The sequence below is a fragment of the Poecilia formosa genome, unplaced genomic scaffold, assembly GCF_000485575.1.
Source record: "Poecilia formosa unplaced genomic scaffold, Poecilia_formosa-5.1.2 Scaffold156, whole genome shotgun sequence".
NCBI classification, from domain to species: Eukaryota; Metazoa; Chordata; class Actinopteri; order Cyprinodontiformes; family Poeciliidae; genus Poecilia; species Poecilia formosa.
In genome coordinates, this window is record NW_006800095.1 from 855,360 (window position 1) to 867,232 (window position 11,873).

The 11,873-nt window shown below is 39.4% G+C and overlaps 2 protein-coding genes across 2 annotated transcripts; one reads left to right on the forward strand and one right to left on the reverse strand.

Moving 5' to 3' along the window:
- Positions 1-616: 616 nt before the first annotated feature.
- On the reverse strand, positions 617-2,545 carry ly97.3 (lymphocyte antigen 97, tandem duplicate 3). Its single transcript, XM_007564206.2, has 4 exons — positions 2,407-2,545; positions 2,106-2,168; positions 1,063-1,185; positions 617-855 (listed from the first exon to the last, which is right to left on the reverse strand). Exons 2-4 carry the CDS (start codon positions 2,152-2,154, stop codon positions 749-751), a joined length of 279 nt encoding a protein of 92 aa, XP_007564268.1. The 5' UTR covers positions 2,155-2,168; positions 2,407-2,545; the 3' UTR covers positions 617-748.
- A 3,751-nt stretch (positions 2,546-6,296) lies between these two features.
- LOC103146339 (gamma-crystallin N-A-like) lies at positions 6,297-8,715 on the forward strand. Its single transcript, XM_007564207.2, has 4 exons — positions 6,297-6,406; positions 6,568-6,816; positions 7,175-7,320; positions 8,460-8,715. Exons 1-4 carry the CDS (start codon positions 6,386-6,388, stop codon positions 8,593-8,595), a joined length of 552 nt encoding a protein of 183 aa, XP_007564269.1. The 5' UTR covers positions 6,297-6,385; the 3' UTR covers positions 8,596-8,715.
- Positions 8,716-11,873: the final 3,158 nt, after the last annotated feature.

The following is an 11,873-nucleotide window of genomic DNA, read 5'->3' on the forward strand; positions in this document are numbered from 1 at the left end:
ATCCATACAGTTTGAATAAACTGTAGTTTAAAATGTAAATACAGCCTCACTAATGTTTAGATATGCCTCTTTGCAGGTTGCAGAGAATAGAAACGTTTTTGGAGTCGTCAATATGCTTCTGGTTTGAAATAATTCAAACCTGCTTGCTTTTGCAATGTTTAAGCAAATATAAATCCTTTCATTGTGTGGAGGCCATTTCTAGAAATCAACTTGATTAAATAAGCTCTACAAAAAAAACAAAAAACAAAAAAAAAGAGTAGACGTGGTGACTTGGATGACTCCAAATAATCAATTAGAGGGAGTGGCATTAATATTCATTATCAGACAAAATCCCCCCCCAAAATTCAAACTTAAAAAACTTATTTATGTTTAAAAATTACTGCATTTTTCTCCTGTAAGCAGATGGATCCTGCAAACAACAACAACTATAACAACAAAAAACAAATTTGTTTAAATCATTTAAAGCTCAAAATTGCTTTAGACATTAAAATCGATGATGAATGTGTGGAATTTTCTGGTGGGAAGTGTAAAAAACAAGCATGTCCTTTTGATACAAAAATAAAGCCTCGTCAGCTTGTTCAAATAAAAATGAAATAACAATAAAGAGAGGCACACATTTTTCTCCTTTTTCACTCTTTTATTCATCAGTGTCTTTACCAAATGCCCACAGAAGCTGCAGTCTGCCTTGGGACCCATTCACGGTTACAGCCTTGATGCCCAGCTGGACACTTTCCTTTAATTTGGAATTTTAAAAGGTGTTGCACATGTCTTTGGTGCAGCACTTTACATCTATGTAGGCGTTCGCCGCAAGCATTTTGCAGTCCGAGTAGGCAATGCACCTCCGAAAATGGCCAACTATGGACAGAAACACAAAGAAAGATTTGGTTTAAGTCTAATAAGAACATGCTGCAGTCCAACAGGCTACATTTGACATTTCCAGGTATTAAACCTAAAATTCCTGCTTCTTTGCACTTCTGTGCACATACTGAAAGTTCAAATATTTTATTTCGTCCCTGTTGAAGCTATACGAGTTTTTGGTGGTTTTGACTTTGAGAAACTCACATGGTTGTCGGAGGAATCTGGCAGCAATACAGGCGTCCTTATTTGGTTCACAAGTCTCAACAGAGGTGTGGCAGGTTCCTCCGGCCCGACTTGGGACGCAGCGATGGCAGTCCAGAGCTCCGCCTGGAAACAGAAGCAAAGATTTCACTTTTGTTTTTTTTTTAGGGATTTTTAAAATGTGTCTAATTACATATGAATGATGATGTTTTATGCCAGCAACGTTTATTGATTAAAAATAGAAACATATTTATCGTCTCTTGCAAAAGGGTTCAAACCCAGTGAAACTTCTCACATTTGTCACCTTTACCACAGACTTTGCTGTATATTTTCTTGTGATGGACCATTGTTCCCAGTAAAATCTGAAAAGTGTGGTGTTACACAACGCTATGTAGAATCTTTTAGTATCTCTCTCCTCCATTTTCACGTCCAGACTAACATTCTTACCTGCTCGGTGAAATAGCTCAAGCTCAGTCAGATTGGTGTGAATAGCAATTTTACAGTCTTGAAACTGATTCTGAAATAGATTTTTTCACTGGACTTTGACTGGGCCATTCTAACATGAGCTAAACCACTCCACTTCTGCCCCAGTCTCAAATCTTTTGCTTCATTGTAACAAGTTTTCCTTCACGTTGGGTTTGTTTTTCATTTTCTCATCAATTCTGACCAGCTTCCCTGTCCCATGTAGAAAGGCAGCCCCACAGCATGACACTGCCACCACCATGTGTAACAATGAGTATTGTGTTGAGTGTTACTATTCTGCTGCAGGATATAAGAGCTTCATGTTTATCTCATCTGAACAGAGCACCTGGTCAGATGCATGCCACACTTTTCAGCTAAAAAAAGAGAAAACCTTCTATCATTTTCTTTTGTTTTATGATTATGTACTAAAAGGCAAAATAAAATGTGGCAAAGTTCAAGCAGTGTGAATACTTGTGCAAGGTGGTGTACATTGATGTCGTAATTTATTGCAGAAAGGTACTTCTCCATACTGTTGCATAGCAGCAGGTTGTATTTGTCCAGTGGACAATCAGTGACAGACTCACCAGCTGTAAACAGCAGGACGAGGGCTAATGCCAGGATCAACAACTTCATTTTCCTGCTCTGCTCTGCAGTCTGATCCAGAGAAACAACACACAACATGAACAGTGTTTCAAAATCTACAGTTTTCATAGCAAAGCAAACAAACAAAAAAACAGCTAAATGAATTCAAACAGTCTGTTCTAGTCAGACGTGAGCTGATTTCTGTTTTACAAAGTTCAAATTAAGCGGATTGTTAAACTGACGTCTTCTTCCTTTAAACATTTAGATTAAAATTGTTGCGTTTATTCAAATCCATGTACATACCTCACTGGTTTGTCTGCTTCAGTTTCTGTCAACGACTGAGGTGCACAGTGACCTTTCCTCTTTTTATACTTCTCCATACTCCAGTCCTGTCATGGTTACGCCCCATTAGGTATAATATCTCTGTTAAGTCTGTGTGCTCAGCTCCTCACTGTGTCCAGGGTTTTCCCAATGCATTATGCAAGAGCAGTCGACTCCTACCTCAGGATGAAGTTGTCACAGATAACAATGTCTGCATTCGTCTTTAGGCTGGATGTGACTAAAGCCAAAGACAATGTGTGTTTGCTTTGGGAAGATTATGGAAGACAAAGTAGAGCTGGCTCACGTTCACCTTTAAAACAAACATCATATAAGAGTCAAAAGTTGGACTTCAAAATCCCTGGATTTTTTTTTTGTAATAAATCAAAATGTATAATTAGGGAAGTGATGTTGTTCAGTTATACTTAGTTTATCCGTGAAACCTGTGACTGACAATAAAGTATCACTGCATTCTAAAGTAGTTTGCATTTCTATTGTGAGGTTCCTGAAAATCCCTGGGACGTTGCTTCCTTCTGTGATTCATGTTACAGCTCATTTTTCATTCTTTTCTAACATTGACCCATTTTAGCTGAGGCGTCTTTATAACATTTGGGCGGATGAAATATCTCTGAATTGGGTCCATCTGAGGGAAAATGTCACACCCTGGCTTAAAACTACTCCTTTAGTAAATGCCAAGTCCAATTAGAGTATTTAAAAAGTTTTTATTTATTTATTTATTTATTTATTTATTTGCTGCTGATAAAATTGAAGTAAAACAAAGGAAAGTGAAAGCAAATATTGCATAGCCAAGATACCTGCAAAATAAGCAGCTGGTCAAAAAGGCAGGGGTCCCCCCAAAAAAAGAAAAATTCACACATCAGGTTTATAAATGTAAATGTAGACATTAATGATAATAATAACAAATATTATGTGGGTTTTATTTAATTATCACTGGAGCCAACTCCAAAGAGTTTAAACATTTTCAGCACAATCAACAAAACCTCAGATATGAAGATAAATTGTTTAGAACTACTTTGACAGCAGCAATAAGAACATTGGTCCATAATCAAAAGTGTATGGACCAGTTTTATAGAATAAGATGTAAATCAATATTCTGTTAATTATTGCCCTTCTTTTCTCAGTCAGTACTGATTAATGAGTTCTAGAAGCCACAATCTAATACAAGCATTTTTTTAAAAGATGATTATCAATATAAATATGTACCCTTTAACTAAAGTACTATGAGAAAGCACAGATCATGTCCAGGCTATTCATGCCTGAGGCGTCGATGTTTTTCCTCTTTGCCCTGCTGTTCCTGCTGCTTCTCGCTCTCCTAAAGTGGGCGTGGCCAAGCTAATGGGAAGCCTTTACACCTGAGCTCTATCTCCTCATCAGACTGGCATTAAGAGAGGATTTGACAGGTGTGTATGACATTTGTGTATTTGTGGTAACCTTCCAATGGCTTGCTCCTTGTGTCTCTGTTCTGTGGTCTAGATTTGTGCTCCTTATTCTCACTCTGAGTTTCCTCTGCGGATGCTCAGTTCTCTTTTGGGAAACTCCAAGGCAAACTTTCAGTGCCTACTTGGATTCCCGGTTTTCTCCACAGACTTCTGCTTCAAAGCCTCGCCTCAGGTCATCCTGTAATTATCACCTCTCCCTGTCTGCCCTCCAACGCAACCTCTGGACTTGAATGTAAAATCCTGGAAAGAGACATTCCTATGATCTTATTCAGCTCAATCATTTAACTCAGTCCTCCTTTGTACCTCCACCAACGCTAGTCGCCCTGTGCCTCTCCTCCCAGAAAATTTCCCAGACTGATAACAAGTTATCTGTTTGTGTTTAATAAATTTAGCAGTTTTTACCAGCTTGCACAACCCATAAAGTTATAATTTAATATAGTATATGATTTGCAAATCTTTTAAATCGTAAACGATAAAATCAGCTGTCTGTGTGACACAAGAATAGATTTCCACTGAAGGATTTTCAGAAAGTAGATTTTAAAAAGCTGCTCTGTGTGCTTTAGGGTCAATGTTGCAACAAGAACCGTTGGTCAACTGACAATAACACAAACCATGCCACATCTGTGGCAGCATGTTGGAGTAGCTCTGTAATTTCATTGAGATTTTACTTTTGGCAACCATAGCAACACAATGTTTAAACAGGGAGGAGCAGAATAATATTGGAAAAGCTGAAATAAAACCACAACTAGAGCCAATATTTAGTTTTCCTTTGGGATTAATAAAGTATTTTTGAATTTGAATCTGAATATGAGCAGATTTGCTCTACAGCAGTCTGTATATGAGTGAAGTCAAATATTTTTGGAGTTCACGCTCTACAGGTACTAAACGCTACATCTGCTTCGATGCTGCATCCGTCTGAATGTACCTTTCAGAATGAGCTGTTGTAAGGCTTCAGGTCACTTTAAATCTAAATAAGCTGCTGCTGGCCACCCCCCACCCCCAACTCAACGTTTGCACTTGTACTTCAAATTGCTTCAAATATGTCTGTGCAATAATGCAACCATACATCTCTGAAAAACAGAAGTATAGCCTTCTGCACAATCAACAAGAATGCAGACAGTGGTTTAAAGATGGTAAGTCAACAACAAAACACTTATCTTGTCCAGCAGCCATTGTACAGAGCATACAGCGGTAAAACCAGCTGACCAAACACCATGGAGAAAATCTTAGGTTGCTAGATAATGGGCGGCATTCTGCTGGGGTTACTAGGTAACAGGACTGGGTTTAACTGGGATTGCTAGGTGAAGGACAGTGCATGCTGATGTGACGTTACATTCAGAAGGTTTTTGAAATAAAACACTTGTTTCCAGACATGAAAAAACATTACATTATTGCTAAAAAATGGCTGGGTGTTTTTTGGAAGTATTTCAGTACAAAGAAAATGCTAAATGGGAATTTTGCATAATAGGTCCCATTACAACCAACAGACTAAGGACTGCCTAGAGACCCAAATACCTATGAAGTAGTTCCACCCAAAACCTGGACAATTTATTCTCCGCAGAAGAAGAAGTCTAATAAGCAACCCATCCGAGCGCCCACCAACACTTTGCCTACAATTGCCTGCACCCTCTCTGGTCACCACCCCAGCCACAGCAGCCATTTGGACCCAAGCCAGACCATAAGACAAAGGCAAGAGAACCCCCTGAACTAACACAGACAGAAAACACACATATGGCCCCCGACCACCCACAGAAAACACAGAAAACCACAAACCACAACAGACCCAGCCCCCAGAGAGAATACAGGTGATCACAGCAATACAGAGCCGATGAACCTGCCCTGCCCCTAACTCAGATCATCACCCCTATGCCCAGTATCCCTTACCTTAACCCTGGTATAGTGTTTGATGTTGTGACTATGAGGCTGCATCCTAGGTTTTCACAGGTCAAGGTCTAAATTTATCCAGAAATCTCTGTGGATCAGTGGACGAGAAACATCAACACAGAGGGATCCCGAGAAAATAGCAGCTGGGCTATCTGGTTTCGACAGAGACATTCAGGTTGCTGAATAAATAGTTTGAAACTGCCTTGGGAGCCTCATTGGCGCTGCTTGTCAGAGGATGGTTTATTGTTAGAGTTGTTCCTGCCCTCTAACCTCTGCTCCTCCGGGTTGTTTTCCATTCCATGCCCCCTCATTTGGACGTGTCCCAACTGTTACACTGCAACCCCCGGCAAAGTCCAGCATCACTCCCAAAGCCCAATCAAAGCAGAATCTCACCCAGTCCATTGTTTTGCCCTCCTCTCGGGGCAAACTCCAATATCAGCAGTGACACATGTAAGGGAAAGTGTCCATTTGGCAAAATGTCTAAACCCCTCCATTGTTGTGCTTTTGTTGTGTCTGCCTCGCGATGCCGGCAGTCTCTCTGTCCGCCGTATATATCTCAGAGTCCAAAATTTCCCCCTCTTGAATTGTGTGAATAGTTTGGAGGACTTTAACAGTGGAAAATGTCTCAGTACTCAGGAAAGGTGAGTACCAGTTGAAGGAGCCCTTTTCCCCCAAAACTTTTACTAATCCTGTTGATTTGCACAGTCAAACATACATATATTAAGACATTCCAAACATGTGAGACGGAAAAGTAACATTTTTGAAAAAAAAATTGACTTTCCTTATTAAATGGTGAAAACAGATTGTGCTCTACGAGGGCAAATGCTTCACCGGCAGGAAGCTGGAACTCTGCAGCGACTGCGACAACTTTCAGGACCGAGGTTTTATGAACAGGGTCAACTCTGTCCGTGTGGAAAGCGGTGCCTTTGTCTGTTTCGACCATCCTGACTTCAAGGGCCAGCAGTACATTCTGGAGCATGGAGAGTACCCCGAATTCCAGCGCTGGAATGCTCATAATGATCACATGGGCTCATGCCGACCAATCAAGATGGTGAGTTTATGTGTGTGTGTTTGAAGGAGACCCCTGGGGCAGAGAAATATTCAGCCGGTAAAATAGATTCAGCATCATTTGTTTGACAAAAAGAAAAAATAAAAGTCTTAGCCTAATTAAATAGCAGAACCTTACACATTACAGGTGCTAAAGAAATGGTATTTAATGGAAGGAGCACCAGAGGACTCCAGCTCTTCAGAAACAGACTTTCTCATACCTTCCTCCACACATCTATAGGTGCACACATAATGCAGCTTCTGTCACGAAACGGGCTCGGTCATTTACAGAAAGAAAAAGTCTAACCTTGCTGTAAAATGACTCAGCCAGGATGCACTTCTGCTTCTGTTTACCTCCCCAGCACGGCGAGCACTACAGGTTGGAGATGTTCGAGGGAGACAACTTCGCCGGCCAGTGTGTGGAGCTGTGTGACGACTGTCCGTTTCTGCAAGCGCGAGGTCTGACCAAGAACTGTGTCAACTCCATGAAGGTTTATGGAGATGGAGCGTATGTATCTTTAACCCTTTCTTCCATGGCTTTTGTATTGTGCTTTGTTCTGATGTGTTTTCATTCATCTGCAGGCATTAGTTAATAATTACTCAAGAGAATATATTCAGACTGAAGAACATTTATGGAAACAAATTAATAGGACTTTATCGTGAAAACTTTAAAATATTACGCATATTTAATGTGAATGCATATTTTACTACTTTACAATACTGTGCAATATCATGAAACTCTGTCTGCTCCTGTTCCTTTTGATTCTTTGTTCTTGACCGTTTAAACCCTTCGTTCTTCTTCATGTACTTACAAACAAAAAGCATTTTTAAATCAGAGGAGCATTAATTTGTTGGCCAATGCTTAAAAGCTTCAACTACCATAACATCTAGAGAGATTCATTAGTTGTCTCACTAATTGGAAAGGAAAAGTTACATTAAAAAATTTATTAAAAGCCCTAAGAACTCCTCTGATTTTAATTCAACATTGTACGTTGCATAAAATCTCAGCCTTTTTTTTTTATCATTCCCTGTCTTGTATTTTATGCACTCTATAGATAATGGAGTGATGTTTTTTACTGCTACATTAATTTCTCAGAGAATAGGATTGGGCCTGGAGCATTGCTGTGTCTATAACTGTGTAGCATTTTACTTTGTTATTAGATAGCCTAAATGTGGCATTAACACTGTCTTACATTCTTTTAGCTTTTCCTAAACATTTATGGAGCTACTCGCTTCTGTCATCATACACTTCATCTTGTGCTAGCATCCAGTGAAAACAAATAACTGCACTTCCTCAGAACCCTTTGTGGTCTGATTGCTTGTTTATAATCCTCTTAAAGTCTAATTCACTATTCTGACTCTAAGAGAACTAATTTTAAAGAATCTATTGCTAATTTTCTTACAGGCCAGTATCTTCATTTCTATCTCTTCTCAAATTGGTTGTTTTGGTAATAGTTTTCCAACTTATTGCGTTACTCACTAGTAAACGTGCTCACTTTAAGATATAAAGAAACTGGTTTCTTTCTGTAATTCAGTGGCTTTACAAAATTGGAGGGGAAAATAATCACACTCTGTGCATTTAGTGAATTCTTCCTTCAGCTTGTGCATTTTTAATTTTTTAATTTTTTTTTTTTACTCTCCAAACAGCTGGGTGTTGTACGAGGAGCCGAACTATCGTGGCCGCATGTACATCGTGGAAAGAGGAAACTTCTGCAGCCATAAGGAGTGGCAGGCAGAGAATCCCACCATCCAGTCTGTTCGCAGGGTGGCCAACTACTTCTAAACCTGCCTCCACATCGGAGGCAGAACGATCGACTGCTCACGGAGTAAATGTGCCACGCTTTCAGGATATATCTCACAGACTCTGTGGAGGTGTAGAATAATAAAACAAGTGGAAAATGTTCAATGCTGTTGTTGTGTTTTTGTTATCAGAGGCTGAAATAAAATAGTAATCCTATGTTATTTTCACTTTTGGCCATTTTTTTTCTCTCTCCTCTTTTGCGCTCACTCTGTGTGAAGCTCATAGTTAGCCGTGACATTTCATTGTAGAAAATGGCCTCAGGCCTATTATTCAGGTAATTGCTTCCCATTATAAACCACACGTAGAAAACCTTCAAGTGCCGGGCTTTTCCTCATCCTAATGGATCCATTACCAGGCTACATGAGATATTCTAAACAGTGCTGAGCACAGATTGTTTGACATACTTGGATTTCAGTTGTTCAGAAAGACAGCTAAAAGAAACAGCGTGCCCAATAATCATAAGGCAAAATGTCTCAATTAAAACATAAAGCCTTGTGACACCCACACAGAAAATAATTTGGTAGTCACCAGGCAACAGCGGGGAAATAAGCATCACCTTCACATGCGAGGTATAAATCAGAAGTGAAAGTGGGATATTGCACAGGTCAACAGTGTCGGTGCACCTGCCCAGGGGAGCTCTGCTACCACCTAGTGTCATTTATCTATTTTACTGCGTCCCTCACCTCGGGGCTTTCGAAGGGAACTGATTCAAACACATAAAGAGCCCCTTGCATTAAATTCCAAGCTGGAAAACAAATCCTATCATTTTTCACACATTTGTATTTTCTTTTTCTTTCTTTTTTTTTCACTTTTGTTATGAACAAAACTTCCTGTGAATCTGTCCGTTACTCCATGTTTTGTTAGTTTGGTTAAGCAAGCAAGCTGTGATTAAAATTTGCAGATGTGTAGCTTCAGTTTTTCATGGTGGTTTTCACTCGTGCACTTATGCAGCTGACCAACAGTAGGTACAGTAAAATAAAAAATATGCATTCTGATGAGGCTCCATTGTCAGATTGAAAGTAAAAACCTTTAAGCAGGCATTACAGACATATTTCAGAGCCCACATTTATGTATTAAAAATGTCTTATTTACATTTATCTAATGTAACATTGTAATCTTAAATATTGAGTTTTCATTAGCTGAAAATCATCATAATTAACATAAATAAACGCTTGAAAACAGCAGCCTCTATTCAATTATTCTATATAATGTTTCACTTAATGAATTGAGTTTCTGAAATGAATACACTTTATCAATAATGTAGTTTATTCAACATGAATGTAATTGCAAGACTGACAAACTATACATTTATGTTGCCAAGCGTTGTCGTTTAGAAATCATTCCACTGAGTTTCCCAGGACTCCTAATTCTTTTAGCAGGAACATTTAATCTGTCCTGAGGTGGTGGTTTATGAAGGTGAGAATGAACGCAGGAGTCCAGGTTATGAAGAAAGTGATAATGAATTTAATGATGAAAGTGGCTCAGACAGTCCAGATCATGCAGCACAGCAGAGACAAAAAGCACACAGCTAAATACCAGTAGCAACTGAAAGACTGAACAAAGTAGTCTCAGGACTATACAGTTCGACTGAGAACTACTGACAACAACCGACAAGCTACATACGACTAGGATCTGACAACAGACAACAGGTGGACTTAAATACACTGGGAGGGTGATCAGGGAACGAGACACACCTGGGAACCAATTAACAGGGAGGACAGGACATCACAGAGACCCACAGGGGACAGGATCACAACAAACAGAAAAAACCCAAAAATAAACACAGAAAACTCAAATCCTAATATGGACTGGGGTGTGTGTGTGTGTGTGTGTGTGTGTGTGTGTGTGTGTGTGTGTGCGCGTGTACTTAGGAGTGTGCAAAATGCACTGGGCCACATATCTATAACTGGGTGTGAAAATAACCAATAGAAACTTTTGTGTGTGATGCCCCCCCACATCATACTGCCCTGGGAAGTGAGCCATATTACCCATATCATTCAACAGTGACTAAGGGTAATACCAAAAGATGTAAATCCTCAGGATTATTTCAGATCAAAGAAGTGTAAGACTTTAATCCATTGTTTTTACATGGATAATTTCAGATGCAATGCATACAGTTTCGAAGTAGCATTTAAATATTCATTGTTTTTTCTAAAGCTCAAAATGTTATGTTTTTTTTTTATTATTTATTAAAGAACAGTGGGCAAGTGATACTGAGGCAGAAAGGATGCCCTTGTTAAGTACCAGCTGTGCCTATTTATCACAGTGACCTAACATGGACGGCTCAGTGCCATATTGGCATGGGCTAACACACAGCGGGCCGACATCTCAGAATCTGCTGAGTGACAAGTCCTGTACGAGGAAAAAACCTTCCAGCTCTCTGCTGCCAGCTCAGAGGAACATCAACCTCCGACTCCCATTACACCTCAATATTCATTGGTGTGGAACGGAGGCACTTTGATACCATCTTCATGGCCAAAGTGTCAAGATAGTCAGATGACTCGTGGTTATTTGTGGTTATCTTGGCCAAATGTTGTAAATATATAAATGTTGATGGGGCTGAATGAATCCAGGGTTTAAAGAATCAAAACATAAAAGTGGAGTAGCTACGGTGTGTTTACTGCCTCAGATTTTCCTAGACCTTAAAATGGCCATTGCAGTCCACAATATAACTGTGTTATATTATTATTAGCTGCAAAAAAGAAATACGGCGAAATGTAAAGACCCGGATTTACTGCTGTATCTAAACGCTACTGAGAAATTACGACGTGTTCCTGCCGAGTTGCCTCTGGCAACTGGGTGTTATGTCTCTGCCTATGGAGCCACAGAAGAAAAGGATTTAAAAGTATTCAATACCATGAGTAGTTATCCAACTTCCAAATCCCAGTGCGGACCCAGAGAACTTTTTCACCCTGCAGACACAGAAGCAGACTTATTTTTATTTATTTATTTTTTTTACTTCTGAGGGCAGGAGGGTCTCTTTGCTCTTGTGGTTCCAATTAACAATACAACTGATTTCACTACATGTCGACCTCATTTATACACTTATCAGCTGCTACAGTTTGGATTTATACCTGATTATTTGATCTAATTTTAAACTTTAATCTCCCACACAAGCAAAATGTGAAAATAAACTGTAAATGGCACAGAAATGCCAGAGAACACAAACTGACACTCGGCAGCGTTTGCTTTCATATTTTTTATTCATTTGAGCAGTAAAAATTCACAGAATATTGGTGTATATGAAGAGATAGCTGCAT